A 23638-nucleotide genomic window follows, 5' to 3' on the forward strand; every position below is an offset into this window, starting at 1 on the left:
TACAATCTTGCTCTCGTTTTAAGAATAAAAAGATTTTTAATCGATAATTAACTTGTTTTAGAAGAAACTCTTATGATATGAAATTATTGATAATTAATTAAACAAATATTGATAACTATTCTCTCACATTTTTCACAAATTGAATGAAATTTTTAACGGCGAAAAAGTATAATTAGATCGATAATGATATAAACGATATACAGCAGGGTTAATGAATTGTGGACGAATGAAAAATTAGAATGATGTGATGAAAATATATCGATATTACATACAGCTACATTTCTGTTTCAATAAAAGACAATATTAACTTCGCTGAAACCACCTGCATGTTTTTAATAATAGCAAAAATAAAAAAACCCTGAAATCAATCATTTCGACGAGTCTGGCAGTTTTAGTATAACGTCAAACATGTGTTTTATTAATTAAATCTTTTAACAATTTGGATCAATCGACACATATTTTAATACTTACGTTCAGCAATATACGCGCACGTGAAACCAACTTTTTTTAATAAACCTGTTCTTTCATCGTTTGTTCAATTAATTAAATAAATTACTCGCAACTCTGTAAGTGACTTATAATATATTCTAAGTTAGATGTAGAAAGGAAATATCGTTACCACACTGACGATCATTTCGTAATACAAAGACCTACATATTATTTAGAAGATCGAGTACACAGCGTAGAAGAATGTTTTCTCTGTCTAAAACAGGCGTGAAAAATCCATTGGACAATCCCTTCTTACAAACACAATTTCATGAAATTTCGTCTCTGAAGCGTTCAGTGTTTCTAATCCAGCCAGCTGTTGGAGGGCACCGAAAATCGAAATTTCTCAATCGTTTGCAGTGCCGATTCGCATCAACGTTCCCACCAAGGTGATATTAATTCTGAGACAGGCGGTGATTCGATTCGACTCAGCTTCCCAGCGGACCAACGTGCTGGGTCTAACATCGTAAATGTGCGAGCGGAAAATTTGATGGCCATACTTAAACGTTTTACGCTCTCCTAAACTCGACGAATTCCGCTCGGTGCACGGATTTCCTGTCCCACGGTTCGACGCGGCAACCGCGGGTCTTCTGATAGCCTGGCACTCTTAGTTTCAAACGTTATTACAAACTGGAAACGATAGACCAGCCAGCGACCGGGTCCCTTGTGTCGAGATATTGTCTGGCTCGCCTCAACTTAAACGTTTCCTTCGTATCGCGCCCGGTCTCGCTGTAAAACCGAGTGATTTCGATAATGGAAAATTTGATAAAGCTATGCTGAGTTTTATGTTCCTCGTGGAAACGATATTTTTCTGCTTTGTCGAGGTGGTTAGGCAGATCGATCGTGCACGTTGCTTTCGGTTAGATCCGCAAAATCCAAGCGAAATTGCTGGCTGAAGAATGTCCATGAACTTTCCTCCGACGTGTTTTTAATCTCCAGAAGTGGAAGTTTCATGCAACGTGTGACTCTCCGTAAAATCGTAGTTACATAAAGGGTGTTTCGGTAATACAGAGATGGAAACAGCGATTACGCAACTTTGATTGACAACAAACAATCAAATTTAACAAACTAATTAAATATAAGCGCTTTTGGTATCTGGTTTCCTCCGGCATAGTAAAACCTGGATTGCTCGAGTTTATTAGTTGTAAAAAAGTTGTAGTTTCGTACAGCAGGTGATAGTTTATTGCACGTTAGTTACGTATCTGTGTCTGAAAGATTATCTTTCTGAACGGATGCAAATATTCCTTAAAATTAGTAGATCCGCAGGATTACTCGTTTGATCAATTTCGTCGAACTTTATCAAATTTTTAACCCTGCAGCTTTGTAAAAGGGAAAAGGGACAGGCGGTGACTGTGAAATCGATAGCCCCTGACTTGGTAGACTGAAAATTGAATTCGTTTCGGCCTGTCCTAGATTTTTAAAAGTTCGTATCTCGCGTATGCTATGGTATGGTTCTTGTGTAACGTCAAACGTAGGAAATTAGCTCGTTAAAGAATGTAACAAAATTCGCTTCCCTTTTTATCAGTAATTATATTTCATTATATGAAATATATTCAGAAAATGACGAAACGTATCTCATAGTAAGAATCTCTTATTTCGTGCACCGTTTTGAAATACATTTTGTCAAGATCCATACATGTTAAGTTTCCCAGAGACAAGAGAAAATGTCAAAGCGAAAGAGGTTGTTATAAAATGTAAACGAACTGTACCTTCCACGTGCTTTTAATCTTTAGAATTTGAAGTTTTATAGATTGTACGATTTTCTGTAAAATTGCAATTACATATAGGGCGTTCCAGTAATACAGAGACGAAAACAGCGATTAAGCAGCTTTTCTAATTAAACTTATAATTGTTGCGAAAGGTTTAATTAAATCTTTATTTGCTATACGCACGAGACTGGTAGAGTAAAAGGAGTAAAATGACATTCGTGTTGTTTTATGTCGAAAATATGGACGGAAAATAAAGTTCCATTAAACTCGCGCTACTTCTGCTGCGTTGTAGCATTTCACTTCGCGAAATGCAAATACCTTCGCACCAGCGTAAAATGAAACTTAATCAGAGCCTTTTAATGTTTTACGATATTCATCTGCATTCGCAGGTAGATTATAAATTTCAATTTTTCATGTTTCAAATTCTAATTTCCTACATTTCAATGTTCTAAATACCAATGCTCATTGGTTGGACATTTTACTATTTTCGTGGTTGGAATAAAAGACTTTTATCATCAAACTTCCAATCGCATATACAATCCGAATTTGAATTTTCTGCATTTAAATTCCCCACATTTCAATTTTATTTAAATTCCATAGGCAAAATTGAAATTCTGTTAATATCAACTTCGTCGGTGGCAACGAGTATTGAAAAATACCTTTTACATCTCAACGCTCTGAATTACAAATGAACGTATTATATTCGCCACAGTACATTGCCTTAACACAAATACGCGAACCTATTCAAATCGATGTCCTCACCCCCTGTATCCATCGAAGCGTTCTAATCCAATCTGAGGAACAAATTCTCGCCGTTGTTCACGAGTTTATAAGAAGCAGACATTTAGTAGACACGTTGTTTAACTTGCTAACTGGGTCGTCCCTTAACTGCAAACTTTTATAATTACGGAATTGCAAGTTAACAAAAGCAAGTTAAAGTTGAAGATTTTCAAATAACATACAAAATAATCTGCAAAGGAAAAAGGGCGATTCATCGGCGAAAATTAATTTCAAAATCAACTGCAAAAAAATTGCTGTAAAATTATAGACGTATCTCATATAGTAGAAATTAATAAAAGATTTTGTAAAAATTTTCATAGATAGCATTATCCTGTTAGTTTCAAAAGGATTGAAGAAAATATCGAGATGCTGGGTACCGAATTCCAATGCGTCTTCGAGAGATTATTTCTCTCTTTGTCGATCGTGAATTTAGTAGTTCGTCCCATTAATAGCAGTGACCATGTGATTCGCACAAATATTGGTTCTTTCGTGACCCACGTTCCTCGCTTTTCCGACCGCTTTTGCTCTCTGGTTTCCTGAACGAAGGCATTTCGTGTGTATGAAACAATCCGATTACACGTTGTCCATGTTTGGAAGGGTTAATCCACACCGAGAGACTCGCGTAACACGTTGTTGGTTGTGTGATAGGATTAAATAGTTTGAAGCATTGATTTTTGATTTTTACGCAAAAATATTGAACGAACGTATTCATTTTCATACTTAGAATCTATTTAATAGAAATTTTTCATTTTAGAAGTGTCTACAGGGATAAAAAATTCTATTTTTACTTACGATATTCTGATTAGTAACTAAATACGAAATTATAAGAATTTCACAGAAGAAGATCTTCGCTGTGAACCTTCCTAATTTTTTAATTGACTCGATAGCCAGGCGACTTGAATTTTTCAAGTGTCTACGTAAATCTTCGAAAGCTCTGTTCGAAGAACGTTCCTCGTTTTTTAGTCGAAGAGGATAATGCGGTTAAATGGAAAGAATCAATACAAACAACTTTTGATTACGGAACTCTGAGAAATTGCCAGAAACCGCTTCGTTCGAAAGCTTCCCTTAAATAACGTTTGTTTCGAAGAAACAAAATACCTCCCTTATAAAGCATCTGCATCTTTCCTCCTTTTCTTATCGATGAAATTAATTTTTTAAACGAATAATTATAACGCAAATATTACTATTAACTGGCGAAAGTTGAACTTCCGATTTATATAAATCACGTTGAACATTTAACGATATATAAAATTTAACGTAAATAGAGTTTAAGCGAGAAAAGACGATGCGTATTGTGTTACTAACATCCCCATTAACTAACCATAATGGAAACGTCGTTAATAAAAAGAAAAACGTGCAGGATGTGTTTTAGAGTAGAATCCAAATCGTTTCGCTGAAATATAATTCTGAAATCGAATCATAGCGGTTTAAGTTAGACCAATGTTATCTTTCATAAAATAATATTCCGCGTTGATTATTACAAACAAAAAGTGAGTATATTTTTTCAAGGCGTGAAAACACAGAAAAAAGAAAGCTACACTACGTTTTAATTAATTATGAAACTAACGAGATAATATTTATTTAAATAATAAAATAGTAGGTAATTTAATACAAAATCTCAAAATTCTCAAAGATTTAACTTAAATCGCTATGATTATCAGCGCGGAAAATATCGCCCACTTCTTTAAACACCCTGTATTAATTGACGAACGAACAGGCGCATACTTAAAGAATTTTTAATTAACGAACGTAATTTGGCGAACGGTTCGGCCATATCTTTAAGACTGCAGTTGCAATGAATTCCGGTTTTATATCGTTTGAAACTTTCGCAAGCTTCCGCTTTAATATTCTCATCTGATGGTGTCATTTACCCGCCCAGTTTTTGCTCGTAAACTTTCGTCGATTAGCGACGTTTCCATTACGGCTTTTTAGAACGAGCGTCACTCGTTCGACATCTAAAATCGCAAAAGCACGATTATACGGTCGCGTTTTGCGATTTCGGTTCGCGTACAGGTTATTACGACACGCAGTTTAACATGAGAAGAACTAGCCGGGTTACTTTGGCCTATTAACGAATCGGCAAAAGTTATTATTAAGTTGTTTCATAAGTTCTGCCGTTCTTTGCTGTCGAGCAAATTTTCAGAATTAAATTTAGAATTCCGAATATAGCGTGATAGAATGAAAGTGCGGAGCGTAATCTGGAATTCTATCGCGAAGTTACCCGCGAAAACGTGACGTTACGCTTAAAAAAGTGTCTAAAAAAACATTAAAATAAAGAGAGAGAGAGAGAGAATTAAAAACGCACAGTAGTTCTCTGTGTATCGAAATTACTGTTTTCTTAATTGTGTCGGATCTTTAATCAGAAAAATTGGCAACGTGCTGAAAGAATGGCGAGCGAAGGATATAAATTTGATAAAAACAGAAAAAAAAATTGAGATAAAAATAAAGTAACAGTGGAACTAAAAATATTCGTCGGAACGTACGGAAAGTGATATTTAAATTTATGGGGTAAGGGGGGAATGTTATACTCTTAAAGGAAATAGCAGACAGAAGAGATTCACTTAATTAACGTTAACAATGTAAAAACTAACAACGTGAAAATCAATGAAATTTCACAAACGTGACTCGTGATATTCTAAATTTTCCAAAGTTTTCGTAATTCCTAAAAATGTAAGATTTTACCAATTTTTTAACCAGATCTTGGAGAGATTTAAGGATAGACGTTAAGCATTGTTGGAGGAAGTTAGTTGGTTGGTTGGCAAGCTCGTTGGTCTAAAGTAATCGAACGGTAACTGTGGTTAACTGTACTTTTCAGTACTTGTATCTAGCAGCTATGTAAAAGTTTGTACGGTAAAAAATTCGAGGATGTTTAGCGTTGCGCCGAGGACCTTCCATTTTGAGAGTTTTCTATCGGTAACGTTAGGTCTAAGCGAATTTACAAAACGATTATGGAGAAACTTGAATTGTATAAATGTATGCATATCTGTGGATTAATAGATATACGAAAATGTGGTTATGGAATAAATAATTTTCAAGATGGAAATAGTTGGGTCAAGTTTAAAAGCTTTCGACTGGAAGTCTGCGGGTACTTTGGGAAATTGATTAAGAATCGTTTAAGTATTTAGGAATACCACACCGACCAGATTATAACGAAAATCGAACTGGATGAGATTAATCGCTTTCTCGATAATTCCAACTTTATTTTATTTTAGCACGTTGGAGATTAAAAATCAAACATTGTTTAGAAACGTATAAAATGAAAATATACATTTTCAATTGACGACTAGAAATCGATTAAATCGATTAAAAATTCGAAGGATCCTTATTTTTAAAAAGAGCAATTGAAATTTAAGCTTCGTTCTAAGAGAAAAAAAAAAAAAAAAGAAATACATGGAAAACAATTAGCACACTTCGAAAAATCCTAATCGTAATTCCATCAAAGTAAATCAGAGTTCACTACCTACACAAAATTCATCTTTCCCCCATTGTTCACAATATTTCCCTCGGTTTTCCACTGAAGACGAAATTTCGTCGAAGAACGTGCGTGAACGATGGTCGAGTCGCGAAAATTCACAAGAATCCGAGAAGCAGTTGCTACTGGAGAGATGTGTGTACGAGAAAGTACTTATATATGTATGTATATAATTTTAGCGTGTATCACGACCGGCTCACGTGTAGTCGAGGCTCAACGATCAGACTCAAATAGGATTACTCGTGGCGCGTTGCCCGATAGATCGTGTGCAAACTTCTCCGTACATGATGTCGATAACCAGACGGCATAACGTGACGGTATAGTTGTGTTCACGCGGCACGGATTATCAGAAACGGCGGCGCCGTGGCAGAGCACCGCCTTCGAATAACTCTGGCTCGAGTGAAATATTCAATCGAGTCCGATACTCTATGTACACCGTCATTCTCTAGCCCTTGTTAACGATCGATCGCGTTTTACCACGCAGCTAGAACAGTTTTCCTTGCGACTAACGTCGTTGTTTACCATTTCAGATTAGCTTAGAGCTCGTGAGCGTTAGAGATTAGTACAACCTGCGATCACGAAAAATACACGAAGAAGGTTATTCCGTAGAAGTGGGGGGGGGGGAGGCAGAAATAGTTTACAGTTTATGAATATCGTTTGGCAATTTTATGCAGAGTGTTGTGTGGTTAGAGTTTGCTGAATCGGGATTTGGACAGGGGTGGTATTACTTCGAAAAGTATGATCAATTTCGTTGAGGCATTTTCTTCTCGGGTTATAGGAATGTTGGGAATCAAAGGAGAGAAAATTTCGAGAAATGGTAAAAAGAAAAGTTGAATTAAGTTTTATGATTGTTATAACTGGTCAGAGCATCTGGGATATTTCTTATGAATTTTAAAATCGAATTGAGATAATCAACAGGTTTCATCTGTTCGAATCTGACACTCCGGACGTCTGTTTAATCCTTTTTCAATCTCTCGGAACCTCACAGACTACGTTCAGATTGAAAACAGGCAACAGGCAAAGTGTAAAGACCGGGCCTGACCAACTTGCAATTCATTAGATTCCTCGTACAATATTGGAGTATTTTTACTTTTTATACACACCTGTTTCCATATAGTTAGTGATCCTCTGTTAAACTAAATTCGAAATTCTATTTCATTCGATCTTCCTTTATTTGTGACATATAAAACATATCTCTTTACATCACGCGTTAACTCGATAAAATCACACCAACGTAGACATTCAGCTCGGGAAATATGCAAATAAACGAAAATTCTAAACTCCTTTCGAAACTAATTTACAGAGTGTCTGATGTAGACTACGAATCATTTGAAATAGAATGTCGAATGTTGCTTAGACCTGAACGAACATCGCTACGATTTAAGATCGTACTATTTACCAAATGTTTAAGATCCCTCGACTCGCCACTCGAACCAATCACACAAATCCTCCTGCTCGAGTATGTTCCTCGATATATGTTTTCCACGAAATCCTACACACCACGAGAATACACGTGTTATCCAAGGAACAAGAAGCAGGTGAACGCCAGCCACTTATACCTTGAGCCACACCGGAGGACTTATCACCATAGCTCAACGATTCTACGACCGATACGATAATTCTTTCGGTATCGATCATCGTCTAGCGCAATCATAACTTTGCCACGTGTTCGTCAGAAGGATTAGAGGCGTACGGAAGCCGGGCACCGTTCTCAGGTAATCCCTCGATAATATCGGCAAACGTTCGAGCATTTTTCCTCGCCGACTGTGTCTATGGTTGCGTCGCTATGAAACGTGAGTATCCCATCTCGGCACGTTTGCCGAGGCTTCTGTATCCTGGAGAGATGATGCGAGAGGGATGACGCTTGTACGCGCGTGAATGAATTGTTGAGAGTTGAGAGCCTCTTTGTTTGCTGCTTCCATGTACACGTTGCCAGCTTTCACACACTTACGCTACGTATCTGTATCATACACAGGCTTACGAATGTATTCGAACTTTTGTAGAAAAACTTTTACGAGTATATCGTATCCGTTATGCGAAACATCTTGAAATTTGGAAATTTTCCTAACGTTGTTATGTTACGAGACTCGGCTGTTGTAATTATACTGGCAAAAGTTTGTCATAAATTTGGAAATAAAGAAATCATTAGATATTTGGTCCCTCAGTTTATGCGGCATTTTTTTTACGCTTTTTACTTTTTTTTTTTTTTTGTTAAGCTATTTGAAATAAATTAGTGTTTCTTTTATATTGACAGACTTTAATTATGCGAATTTCATTCCACGCGGAACTTCGTAAATTGAGCAACTAGTGTATATGTTTCGTAGATATGGCAAAATAACATTTAAACGATCAATTATATCGCAATATTCGGTGGGACCGTATTAACAATAATTGTTGTGTGTTTATTCATACTGTATATTAAGTTTTTACTAAATATATGTTTGCAATAAGTGGCGCGTAATTTCTGTATATATTTTTCGGTTGGCTTTAAATGTTGCCAATATAGTCGTGATAGTCGTGTAGCGTTACTAATCAAATTTGAAAATGTTTCGTGTAACATACGTAGACATAAAAGTTTTCCATTGTAAGTGTTCATATAAATTCGTGAACCATTGTCACTTGCCCTCTCGATAATACAAAGATGTAGATGGTAAAATTCTTCCCTTCACTTTTACACAAATTTCTATCATAAATGTGATGTTATCACATTGGTTAACTCGGTGAATTTCGTGAGCTTGATTAGGAAGCTTCTTCGTGCCTTTATTATTGTCATTACAAGCTTAGAAACCTGAAGCTTGAGACGTTCTAATTGGATTTCTCGTTGAGAAATGGCTCTAACCAACCAAAATTTGTAAACTCTACAGTTGTTATACCTTGTTACACGTTATAAGAGACTAAGAGTTTTCTTCCGGGAACAATCCCTGTTTTAGCAAACATTAATCATTTTAAGGGCTGCAAGAATTCAAGCCAGAAGGTCGACGTTTAAAATTTGATCAGCTTTTCCTCCGAAAACTGACCGGAAACCTACCTTTAACACCTTGACTGTTCTGTTATACGTTTCCATATTACACGAAAAGATGTTACGCGTTAATTCTCTAAAAAGTCGAAATGCCTTTAAACGTGTCGAACCGAGTCGTTAATAGCTCGTTATTGTAATTCGCACAACAGTAGGAGATCAGTTAAATAAAAGGGGCGCGCACCGAGACAGATAAACCAACGATCGAATGTTTGCAACCTACCCCATCGAAAAAAATGTAGAACAAATTCTACACTGTCTTGTCTTTTCACATACACACGGATTATCCTCTAACTGATAGCACACGCTACATTATGCAAGGCGTTCTGTATACCTTGCAAATATATCTTACATAACAGTCAAAGTATTAAACTTACGATATTTCCAAAAATTCTTCGCCTACTTCACGAACTATCGAGAGCGAGCAAGCAGACAGAAATACATACACACCAAACGCTCAAACAAGTAACGAAAGAGTAAAAAAAAAATCAAAACCATCAAGAATCAAAAACAAAAAAAAAAAAAAAAAAAGAAAGAGAAATAGATGGTTAGAAAGGAAGCAAAATCGAAATGACGGCGTGTTGGGTTTTCAGGTATGGTGCCCAACGTGCCGGTCGGTCTTTCTTATCACGAGATGTTCGCCGTGTCGCTCGGCTCGCCGGCGCTGTGGAGATGCCGAGCCTGCGGCAAACAGGTGACCAATCGTTGGCACCACTTCCACATACACACCGCCCAAAGGTCCTTGTGCCCGTATTGCCCGGCTACATACAGCAGGATCGACACCCTCCGCTCGCACATACGCACCAAGCACAGGGAGATAGTGTTCGCCAAAGGGTCCTTATAGAGGACGCTGATTGCCCCGCGAAGGAAGAGGCCACCGCCACTTCCGCCTCCTCGTCTCTTCGACGACAGGCCCATCGCGCCTTTCTTCGGATTCGGGCTGCCCTGACCGAGCATTGACGCTCGATTTTTGAACCCTTATCTACGCGGAGAACGCATACAGCACTTTTAAACCAGACCTTCGACCGATCTTTTTCCATTTTTTGTCTCTGCGGTTTCCCTCGAAGGCAATCGAAATGTCGTTCGTTTGGGAAAATTCGTGGTTCGTTCTAGTACGATTGCTTTGATATTTTCCACGTCTGACTCTTACTTTTTCCAATGTAATTCGCGTATTATTGTCGTTGAGTGTCGGTAATGGCACCTTGACGGGTTCTTGGAGTTCTGAAGGCTTCGAAGCGAGGTACGAGTTTTCGAGTATAAACACGACGATAGCGGCACGGGGTATATATATATTTCGAAGTTATGGAGAGAGAGGAAGATTTTCACGCGAGGATGAGTGGTAATGCTATTCGGAGGATTCTCGCGTTTCAAGACCACGAGATGGAGAGTTCGAGAGTTGGTTCGAGGAGGCTTGAAACGGTAGAATCGTCAAGTGGATGGCTATGCAACGATATTCGACTATCAAATTCCTCCTATTACTCTTTAGTATTTAGTTCGTTCGTCGCGTGTGCAAATATTATCAGTGATGGGACGAGGTATATACTTGTAGTAAATGTTGGAAGAATTTATTGGAACGCGTGTGGTTTGGAAATTTAGAGATCGAGCGGAAATTGATCACGAACTTGGTGCATTTATACCGAGATATCGTTTTATCTGTAAATAGAGTCGCATATAAGAGCGTCACGAAAAAGTCAACGTTGAAAAGGTATCGCGATTTTAACTTAGAAAGAAGAAATCGAATTGCAAAGTGAAATATATTTAGTTGAAACGCCACTTTCAACAAACTTAAAGCGTTAAATTAAGCTGATTCGTTTCGTCCCATTGCTGGTTTCTACCGTTTAGAATTTCCACGCTGTGCTTCCTTCGAGGCACTTCAGCAACTCAAAGCTCCAAAAATTTCAATTCAAGAAGCCTCGGGTGTTTAAAGATAATTTTAGTCGATTTTGGCAAGCTCGCGAAGGTTTCTCGAATACTCGAATTGATCAAACCTTCTATCAAGACGAGCGATTCAAGAATTCAATTTTTCACAAACAGAAAACAGCATAGTCGAGTGTCTGGACATCTCGAACTAGTTTTCCTTCGAGATATTTAGGTTCACGTTGGGGACAGTTTCTTACGAAAAAGCATAAAGAAAGACGCAGTTCGCGGGGTAAATTCATGCAACGAATGATTTCTAATAGGTATGTTGAACGTTTCGTCAACTTCTCACTGCGACGTCTCTCCGATCGTCGGCGTGATCGCGTATAACCGAAGAGGAGGCTGAACTTGGACGAAGAACGATCAAACCAAGAGAAACCAAAAGAAAAAAAAAAAAAAAAAGAAGCGGAATAACCGGAAATAAGGAGAAAGAAGGAAACACATTGATGGAAGCTGGCACGGAGTCCGAATTTTTGCGAGGACAATCGATCGATGATAGCGTTTCGAATGGTCTCCTCTGGGACAAAACGGTGCGGTGTTATTCTCGTTTCTTGAGTGGTATCGATTGTAGCTCTTCGCGTGTAGACGATCGTACAAATCGGGAGACACCGAAACTCGCTAGGATTCGTGTAAATAGTAAACGAAGTTTCTGTAGACTGGCTCGTTTGGACTGGACGGTGGTCGCGCGTGGATCGATCGATCGTCGATCGATCACTTCTGTTTCCCCACCGTTTTTGATTCTCTTAGTCGCGTTCGATCCTCCTTCTCTTCCCTCTTCAACTTCTGCGTCGATACCCCTAACTTTGGAACGTTCATCGTATCGTACGATCGTTCGAAAGCGGAACGAAAGATCCACAAACAAAGGATCTACGAGACGTTTAGATCTACGATTTCGATAGAGAGTGTCTGTAAAAACAAAAAAAAAAAAGAAAAAAGCAAGAAGGGAGAATAAAAGTAGAAGAGAAAGGGGATAGATGCGACAAACGAATGTCCAACGAGCTTGAAAATTAAACGGTCTAATTCTTTACGCAATGGAAGGCTGAAACGCGCGCTGTGATTAATGAACACCGAAAACTCAAAGGGTACTACGAATTATGATTGCGGTCCGTTTAATCGCTGTTACGTGTATCTTAACGTTGTTCGTTTCGTTTTGAGCTGGCACGAGACAGCTCGGTTCTACAATCAAACGACAGAAGCAAATTTACAGGCGAGAGAAGGAAGGAGATATTTCTTCTCGAGTGTTGTTAGGTGTCGACAGTATTCGCGTACGTGTGTGCGATGTCGCTGAGCAACAATATGGAGCTGTATATAATTTGGAGAGGAACGGGTGTGTATTCGAGGCGATATCCTGTTCGGATTTCTTTTCGTCAAACTCTAGAAAATATGGATTTTGACGAGGATTCTTATACTTGTTCGTCGATACTTGCTCTCGAATCGACCTCGTTGTCCTCTCCATCGATACGTGTAATTACATTTCTCTTTGGACCAATAATCTTCGTCTATTAAAGTAATCGTTGTCGAGGCTCGTTAAAGTACCTAAAAACGAAGAAAAACAAACACAAGTACACACAAGTCTCTCGTCGGTGTAAGGATCTTCGAGCGTGTGGTTCCTAAGTTAACTCGTAGAGGGTCGAGTGAAGCTCGAGTCAAGTCAGCGTGGAAACTTATGTGATACCGTATTAAGGGCCGATAAGTTAAGCTTTTACTTTTGCGTGTTGCGTGTTATGATGTGGCAGAGAAAACGTGTTTCTACGAAGCGCGCGGAACGGAAACGTCGATGATGTTTCAAGTGGCAGTCGAAGCGGAAGCCACGTACGTCACCGCGTATACTTAGCTCCTTTTGTTTTTATGTATGATACAGTAGAACTCTATTTATTAATTAATTAAACGAAATTTTAGATCTAATTAATTCTCTAATCTGATTATTAATCAATTAAACTAAATTCAGAAATCGTTTCGGTTGAACTTGTATGAACTTTGAACGACGAAGGCTGGATCGATTCTGTTATATTTATACGTTATTATCGTATCGAATTACAAAAAGTATTTGCACATATCTTTATTCTCTAACGAGGTATCGATTTTTACAGTCGCATGAAAGTACTACAATTAATGGTATCAATCTTTTTTCGTCGTATGAAAATACTATTAATAAATAATACTTGGACCTAATTAATTAGTACGTAAATGCTATGATAAAAAATGTGCGAATAATTTTTGTAGTCACTGTATAACGCACATGTATTTCAAAAGTGTCATAACTCGGAATAATTCTGTCCTGCATTAGGAGAACGTCAAAACCGTCAAAGAGCAAATTCAGAGGCTAACAGTGGAACATTAGAAACGTAACATTTGACTATTATCTCCTAGAATCTATTTTCTTTTTTCCAATGTTATATGTTTACTAGATCATTCCTTTAATAATTCATGGAGCCACGTCACTTTTGAAATACCACGCGAGAAGTTCTTATAAGGAAAATTTATTTATTTAGAATTACGTTAAGAGGGTACCAAGAGAATTTCTCCTACGTACGAGCCATTCAGAAGTTACGTCGATCAACTACACAGATAGGAAAATAGAGAAATTACGAACTTTATTCTGAAAAACTTCCCTGGAAATACACATGCACTTATATTATTTCCTTGATAAACAGATTTATGAAAGTAAACAACCTGCTCCTGAGAAAGATCCTGGCTAACGAAATTGTGTAACGAACAGTTGATCGGTTTCGCTTCTAGGCAGCTCGTATAACGATCTATTTCTTCGTTGACGGTCTTAGATAAATGGAATTCCACTGTACGGAGATTCTCTGGTCATATTTATTCTCAAATTTAGCTCCGTTGGGAAGGTGAAATATAACTACCCTCGAGAACTATTCTGGAATCATCCGAGTGATTAGTATACACGTTGTCGCGTGGTTACTTCCGCTTCCGAGACCGCGATTAGCGCTCGATTCGGAGTTCCTCGTTTCGACGACGTGGCCAGCTGATCGAAATCGTTCCGCCCTGTGCTTTACGATCACTGTAAATGCAAAAGAAAAAAAGAAAAAAAAAATAGAATTGTGATGGAGACGAGCTGTCATCGCAATGACAAAAATAGAAGGTTGTGACGTTCGTTGGATGGACGCGGTATCGTCGAGTGGAACTCGTGCACACGACCAAAATGGAAGTAGAGTATACATGCATACGGACACGTACACTGAGACAGAAAGGCGTACACATAGAACAGGACACGAACACACATTACCTATAACGTATAAATATAAATATGGAACTATATATAGATAGGTAGATAGATATATACGTGTACACATCCACGTGTCGGCGGCCTGGCGCGTCAGAAATCGCGAATTCGAGCAAAGACAGTGTTTGACTGCCCCGGATTTATCGACCGTTCCTCGATCGATACCACGAAGAAAGGTGTCGAGAAGCAAATATCCCTGTTTCGTCCCACGACTACCGTAGACAACGGAGTAACTGAAGAACCGAGTTTCAACGCTCCAACAACTAGGTAAAGTTTCAACAATTTCCAGATGCATTACGTTTATATCCTTCGAGATTACACGTCGATGGATTTTTCTATCGATTTGTTTTCTTTCTTTATTTCTTGCGTATTACACGCGATATTATATTTCTTCCTCCTTAAAGTCGAATAATTATCGATATCGACACGTGTAAATTATTTTAACTCTTGAAATTACAAACCTGCGTGTGATTTCAAGATCGCACGTATCGTAACGTAGATTCGATGGTGGTTTCAAATTGTCTTTGATATCGATATGAATTTTTCTACACTTTAATTATCGTCGATATTGACATTAAATAATTTTTGTTACGAAAGTTTTGGATATTATTATTAGTAATCAACGAAATACTAGTAATTAATAAAGATTTTAAAGTAACAAGGTCTATTTATAGGATTTATAGGATTTACGGGATTGATATAATTGTTTCCTAATGTTCATGTTAATATTTTTCGTGCTAGTGTTGGTATATCGTCTCGAGATACGATATCAGCATCTGTAGATTACAGATTGATTTGATTTTGTAGAAATCTTATTTATATTAATATTTTTCAAGTTCAAATTGCGATGTTCATAAAACAATATTGATACCAGTATTCGTCAATCAGTTTTAATTTGAAAGATTGCTCGTTATTATGAAATCATAAGACAACTTCAGCGACTTTAAATAGAAACAGGACCTATTTTGCGTCTTTTAACGATTCTGTTATGTAATGTCCACAAAGAGCATTGAAAGATAGTAAGCTTGAACTTTAGAAACGTGGGTCGTTAAGTGCTTTCTCTTAAATGAAACATTTTCTTGTCACTTGTAATGAAACCTATACGAAATGTATTTTGAGATAAAATTGATGGATTAGCTCTGATAAATGCAAAGTAAAAATGAATAACTCTAATATAGCATGCAGTAATTTCATAAAAAAGCATACTTAAATATATGAAATTTGAAATAAAAAAGGAACCTATAAATTAAGATAATATTTTACAAACAAAAATGTATCACGAAGCTAAAGAAACATAATTTTTTGCAATTTTCGCAGAATTTCGCAGTTTTACTAATATCGACATAAACATCAGATGAGGATCAGTTTAGTTTTAGAAAGTTGTACTTGTTTTGAACTAGAAATTGATGGATTGGTTCGAGCTCGATCCCTGGAAGTTTCAAAATTTCAAGACCCCGATGTCTTTCTGTAAGCACTTTTTAATTAAAAAGTGATAAAGTGATGATCGATGATACTGGTATTATCACGTTTGAAGCGCAAACTGATTTTAGAACATGAACTTTTACATATTCTCGAATTAGAAGCTAATATATCGGCTCGTTTCACTTTCTCAAAGTCGGTCTTCTTTCAAAAGTCAGCGTTTTATTAAAGTTTTCCACGTTACCTTTTACTACGAGCTAATAAAATAGTAATTTAAAGTTTCGTAGTTTCTACCATCTTCATTTCGCCACGTGTATTGCAATTTTACGATATTTTTATATTTATTACGCTTTATAATGGAAAATACGTGCAATGATGATAATCTAAGTTTGAATTCTTCGAGTTTAATCTCATTACGTCGTATATTTTTATACTTTCTTTTCTGAATTCGTAGCTGCCACACCGAAGATGATTGATAGCGACATTAAATATTCTCACATAATGATATCAGCTATAGGACGCTTCTACATTTTTCTTAAACTTAGAATTAGCAAAAGCTTAGCATTTTTAAGTATACTCATCTTCTCTATTGAGATTTCGATAAGGAAAGTGACGTTTATCAGAGAGTACTGCTACAAACAAAATTTTTCTAATAAAAAGTTCAGATCTCGCTGCGTGAAATGAATTTTACAGAGAAAGCTTCGAACAGTCATATCTTTTCATAAAGTTAGAAAATTTGTTATAATGTTATAAAGTTATTTTCGTGATATAAAGCTATTTTCATAAAGTTTCGATATATAGAGTAAATGATAAAGATTCGATATAGGTTGAGAATGAAATTAAACAGGATATATTTTAATAGAAACGAAGAGGATCAACTCGCAAGTAAAAGGAATTCCACTTTATTACGATTAATTCGTCCGAGGAAAATTCATAAAAGTAATTGAGCATTATTCCTTCCAAGGGGAGATGTTACTTTGCCCCTCAAACAAGTCAATTTTAGTATTTTTTATCACATTATTATTTATTATTATCCCTTTTTTTTCTTAATAACTTTCTCGGGTATTTGTTATTAACAGAATCCAAGATGTTCGTGATGAAAAAGTTCCCTTTATCCTCGGAATGCTGCTCCGTCTCTTTATTCCGGCTACAAATTCATCTACCCTCACCCTTTGTCAAGTCTTTTGCTATTTATTCCTGCGCCAGTCTTCCTAGACGTAATTCATAATCGAACCCTTTTATCCTCTTAAAAGTAAAGTTACCCAATAATTGTCATATTTTTAATAAAAGATTTATCGTTGAAACGCGAAAGGGGAGAGCAGTGAATTTGAGTTTCGGCCCCAATTAAACTGAGAATTTTTCTTGACACGCGAAATTTCCGAACAATCAGACGCTGACAACTAAATTAAAACTTTGTTCCAACGATTTTTTTTTCCTGATTTTTCCTTTTATACCCTACTCGCGACAAAGTTGACAATCGCCTCCCCCTCGTGGAAAATACGTGACTCTCGTTGATGATCGATTGTTTCTCGTTGCATTGTTTTTAAAATTCCAGCGACAATTTTTTCGTTGGATCTTTAATGGGTGGAAAGCTGCTCTGAATTAAAAATATTCGGAACTTTCGAAGCAAAGTTTTGCCTACGCGAATAGATTTCCAAGCGATTTCTGCTTGATGACATTTCTGAAACGATTCTCTTGTCTCAAACATAGGAAAATTTTTGGTAATTCTAGAATTGTAATTAGAATTTGACGTTCATCCCTACTTATCAATAGCATTTGATCGCATCGCCGATTTCAAATAAACCGTCTTCCAGAAATAAATTAAATTTTGTGAAAGTTTTTAGTGATTTTATTGCAAGAATACGTTGATAGAGAAGACATAAATCTGTAGATATTAGAATTTCTTGACTGTTTGTATTTTTACAACATTAATGAATTATTGTTATTATAAAGAAGTTACTAATTTTGTGATATTATTTGTATTATTTATTTTCATTATCATTTGCTTTATTATTTGCATGACTTGCATTAACACGTTCAGTTTTACGTGCGATAATCATCTGATTATCGAAAATCACGATAAATATTTATCAAGTGTATACTCGAAATAGAATTAGTTCATTTATAGTATCTTCGAATTATGAAAAACACATTTTTGCAAATTTACAAATTGCAAAAACTTAAGAGACGCACATGCCTTTAAAGAAATTAAAGGATCAAAAGTACTGTTGAAAGGTTGTATAACATTTTTAGGAAAAAAAAGCTGTCCTTGAGAAGAGCATTGAACGTTCATCGGTTTTCGGATGAATGTAACAAGATAGATTAGACAGTAATTAAATAAAAAAAAATGTTGATACGAATTCTCTTGTACGTTAAAGCGTTTGCACTCTAAAATTAATATTTATTTTTCATTTTCCTTTTTGTAGGAAGAACATTGACAAATTGGTAGCCGCGTTTCAATATTCAACAGAGTATCCTTTGTGTTGCTTCAATTTTAAATTTCAGTTTTTCTAGCAGAGAGATTTAATAGTATTGACACCAGACGTATTTTGATTTTTGACTCACGTCAGATTTCCATCAACGCATACACGCCATGCACATGACGGGATACTTTCAGAAATTCACCAATCCAGTATTTGTAACGCATTATAAACGTTTTCCATCGATGCCGATGCCTGCGGCATCTATCTATTCACCATGTATTTCTACGCACACACTTATCCTAGTAGAAGCGAATATCAAATAAATCTCGTATGCGTTTTCTTTCTTTCTTTCTTTTTTTTTTTTTTTTTTACAAAATTAAAAATAACTCTAGTGACACTGGTAAGAAGCTGCAGAGGCAAAATCAAGTTTTCTATTTACATCAAATTAAATGTATTTTTTAGTTATCATATATAACATATAATCGTGTTGCTATAGTTTAAGAATTCACTTTTATTTATACATGTTTATGCATTTACGAAAAGTTTCAATTTACTGAATGAATTCTCAACGTGAAACGAAGAAAAGATCTGAGACTTAGGAAGCATTTTTTAAAGTATACAGGGAGTGGCAGGGCGCATAGCGAAAATATGAAGAAATAAGTATAAAATGTAAAATAAAACATATGTTCGTTTGAACTCTCCTTTATATTATATATATCATATATATATTATATATATAAAGATGAATAATTCTCGAACAGACTTCTTCGAACGAAAAGGACGTATTCCACATTTTTTACTTACTTCCGCATCCGAAATGTCCTGCCACGCCTTGGATAAGAAATGTTGCATAAATTTGTATTTATTCGTCAAACTTTTTTCAATGCAATGGTTATGTTGATTTTTATTATTGTAAAAATGATTCTACGTACCAGTCTTTCATTTTTGCACGTTACATATTTTCTGACGAGTCCGTGGCTTCTCCACTTTTCATATAGATATTCATAAATCTATTAAATCGTTCATTCGGAGACAAGTGTACAAAGTTTTTAAATGTTTTCACGGGAAACGGGGTACCGGGATTTTAAATTATTAAAATTGCAGCTTCACGTTCCGACCATTTCTTATGGAAAGTCTGAATTAAATAACGATCGACATTAAGCAAACAATAATAAATATTAGAATGAGTTTTATTCACCGTTTCAAATGGTCAAAGAGTCGTTCGCTTGAATAACGTTGTTGCTCCGTTAAACATAAAACATTTCCAATTTCCTGCGAATACTTTTCAATTGTTTTCGATGCACCTTCTTTCCTTTAAAATATACTTTGTTTATGCGGTAAAATGCTCGATATAGAATTTCTTTTTAACTAGTGACAAGTAATCGTTAAAATATCTATAACTTTCGATCATTAACAGACAGTTCGAAAGAACATTAAACAAACTTTATTCAGTTTAATAACACCATAAAACACAACAAAGACGAAAATATTCCGAATATTTAAATAATTAATTAATCTTCGTAATCTACGAAGGTTTATGCATTTGCGTGAATTTTAAATGTACACGAATCTGCACAACTAAAAATATTTCTATTTTCCAATAAAGCACCTGTCTCTTAGACCCTACAGTTCATTTCCAAACTAATGATATCTAATTTTTGTTCGTATGAAAGTACTATTAAGCGATACAAAATGTAATATACTTGGACCTAATAAATTAATGTATGATATAATAAATACACTGGTGTGCAAATACCTTTTGCAATCACTAATACAAAATATTAAGTGTATATATACAGGGTGATTGGTAACTGGTGGTACAAGCGAAAAAAGAAGTCGAAAATATAGAATACAAATTTTTCGTTTGAGGCTTCTCGATGGAAAAATTAAAAAAAAATTTAAAAAAAATTGTTATTCTATATTTTCAACTTCTTTTTCGCGTAGAATCACCCCCTTTCCGCTTGTACCGCCAGTTACCAACCACCCTGTATATATATATACACAGAACTAATAAAAAATATAGCACATATATAAAAATAAAATACTCGCTATAGTATTTAGATTCCATTTGCTCTTGGAGTAAGAACACGACTTTGCATAAACATTCACAGTCGATTGAGTAAAACTGGAACAAAATTTTATTCAAATAATGTTGAATACAGTGTTACGAACATTCTTCTAAAACAAAAAGCTCGGTTTTCTTCAGACAAGCAACCCACCCTGAAGCTTTCAGCCGGCCACCATGGCACAATTCAGATCCTCCAATACCAGAAAATTCATTCTCTTCCACACGGTGGCAACGTTTTAACGACTTGGAATTCCATTTCACCGGTGTCTCGATCAGCTACGAGTGCTTCGTACACTCGTTGTACACGCCAACGAGATACGAAACGCGGTTTTCGGCGCACATGAAAGAGAGAGACACGTTCCTACGCGATTAAACGCGGTCGTTTAAAAGAAGAGGAGGTTCGATTTCTCGCGACAGGCCGTCGCCATCCGACCGAATTATTGCTCTCGATACCAAATGTTCCTTAAGTTGTTTCGCGAAAAACAAAAAGAAAAAAAAAAAGACAAAAAACAAAAAATATAAGAAGGATGAAAAAATCGTTTCTGTACATAGTAACCGTGAATTGTGAAACGCATACAACTCTCCTGAAGCACATTGTGACACAGCGCGAGAACGAGAGAATGCGAGAGCGAAAGAGACAGAAGAGAGATTGGATTATAACAAATTGTGATAACGCGAGTGAAGAACGGAAGTCGGTTCAGCACCTTTCGTAGGCAAAATTTCGCGGCTCCATGCTTGCGTTTGGAAATAGCACTATTATTGCGACAGATGCGTGCTCTGTAGAGATTCTTACGGCAACTTGAAAATATAGGAACTTCCAGAATACCGAAATACAAATAATTAGCAGAAATATATAAAACGTTTAAAACAAAATATTCATTATAACACGAACAATCTCCGTTCAAGTTCTACTTGTTTTTAATTATGTACCTACAAAAATATAAATTTGCACGAACGTCCGCAATCTATTTCTGAGCGTATGCATTTCGGTTGTCGAACGTTTCGTCAGAACGACAGTTCATCGGACCATGTATCCTCTGTAATCATAGTCTAACGAATATGATGAGAATATATCGCGAGTAAGATTCTGAAGTCACAGAACCGACACGTTCTCGTCGCGACAGCTAAAGGCCGGATTCATTGCACCACAACTCTATGTAATTGTATAAATATCATCGGTATCAAAAGTGTCAATATCTCGTGTTTCTTGATGGTACTTAAGATAAATCCGCAGCCCACTCGGGCAGCCGCAGCTGTTTGTTGATATTACTTCCGGATCCGGGGGTTGAAAGCTGCGATTCCGCTCCTCGAGACGATTTTTAAAAATGATTTCCGTGTCGACCGAGTATGTTTCAATCGCATAGATCGATGCTACTTAGTGGTTTTCACACAGTCGATCTCCCATGGAGATTCGATCTGTTAAAAATGATATTAAATATGTCGATGTGTTTTTAACAGTTTTCGGATCTGCGACTGTGTACAGCGATTTTTCACGAGAAAGTGAATCGGAAATGTAGTGCAAAAGGTTCTCATAGAAGATTCAGATTTTTGGTAAATTGACTATGAAAATTATTTAAAACACGCTGCAAGCGTTGTTCACGTTATTGATATATATTTTTCAATTTTAATTTAATTTAAACCTTTGTTGCCATCCACTTAAAGATTCTTCTGCTTCAATGAAAAACATAGGCGTTTAGTATCTTTACCAACAAATGGCAGTATTTTTAATGCTAGGTTACAGTATTAATTTTTAAATGATTAATAACGTTAATGTCAAATTTGTCTCTTCAAAACTCGTGTTATAATCTCTTATATTGATGTTCCGTGTAAAACCATGCTTCTCGATCATTATACATGCATCGACTAAAGTTACGAACAATCTATAAATTTCGAAAATTGGATATCTCGAAAGCAAAGTTTCCTACGAGAGAACTTTACTCCATTTCTGATGAATTCTTTCCGGAACTTCCATATCCATATAACATTGTTCGGTTCGTGGCAACAATTCCAAAGAAAACTTTGATAAAGTCATTTCAGAGCAGCATCGTCGTGAACAGTTTCGGCTCCTGGTGAAAGACCGTACTTTCTCGTGGCACGTTCCTTCCTTTTTTGGCCCGACCTGCGACTCGAGCTGAAAATCTTTTTTGTACATAAAGTCCGTGTTTGAGAGGGAGAGAGAGAAAGAGAGAGAAAAAGCGAGAGAGAGAGAGAGAGAGAGAGAGAGAGAAAGAGAGAGAGAAATAGAGGCTCCATGTGGGAGCCTGCCATGAAAGCGCTCCATGTGGTCGCAAGTCCTGGGCCGACCTTGCGTATAAACCGATTGCTCGTTTATATGCGATGTATTTTTGTGAACAGTATTGAAAGTGCTGCTAAGATGTACAGTCGTCATATGGTGAATGTATTATGATGTACCTATAATGTACATAGATATATTTAATTAAAGTGACTATGAATTTGTGTAAATCCTCTGTTTTCTATTTTCACCCTCTGTCGTAATTTAAAGGGGATGTTGCAGTAAGAAGATAGTTCCATTTTATTTGAATAATATCATTTAATAATTAATATTGTTTACTTAATTAATAATGTAAAAAAAAGTAATTCGAAGGATCTAAGAAATTGCAATTTAAAATCCCGAAAAGTCGCATCACAGCATCTGAAAGTCGTATAAATTCATAATCAATCGATATTCGTAGTAATAAACTTTGACATTTTCGAATATAAAACCTTTGAATATAAAAGTCTACACTTCTTTTCCTCTTTCAATAGATGCAATTTAAATATTGAAGCTGTTTTCTTATTGCTGCGAACCCTTCAATTTTATTCGCAATATTAAAGCGCTATCGTCTTTCAGACATGAAATTTGTTATATTTTCGAGATAATTAATTTCTTGGCGCGTAATACACAAAATACATAGAATAGACATTTTTATTCATCATTTTTCGTAATTTTGTTTAATATCCGGAAATTCGTATCCATTCGTTTTCCAGATTTTTTATTTCGTATAAAATATACTCGGATTAAAGATACCATCTATGCATCATTAATTACGTCGTTACCATTGGGAATCATTAGTGAGGAAATACCGAAATTCATTTGTAAAAGA

General features: G+C 36.1%; 1 protein-coding gene across 1 annotated transcript in view; it reads left to right on the plus strand.

The window, feature by feature from the left end:
• LOC117204846 (sex determination protein fruitless) overlaps positions 1–13285 on the plus strand; it is a 72116-nt gene extending 58831 nt beyond the window's left edge. The window contains exon 5 of the mRNA XM_033442644.1: positions 10057–13285. Within this exon, the coding sequence (XP_033298535.1) occupies positions 10057–10307 (251 nt within the window). The 3' untranslated portion in view covers positions 10308–13285. The remainder of the gene's footprint in view (positions 1–10056) is intronic.
• The last annotated feature ends 10353 nt before the right edge of the window (positions 13286–23638 follow it).

This window comes from Bombus bifarius, unplaced genomic scaffold (genome assembly GCF_011952205.1).
Source record: "Bombus bifarius isolate JDL3187 unplaced genomic scaffold, Bbif_JDL3187 scf7180000007984, whole genome shotgun sequence".
Classification (NCBI taxonomy): Eukaryota; Metazoa; Arthropoda; class Insecta; order Hymenoptera; family Apidae; genus Bombus; species Bombus bifarius.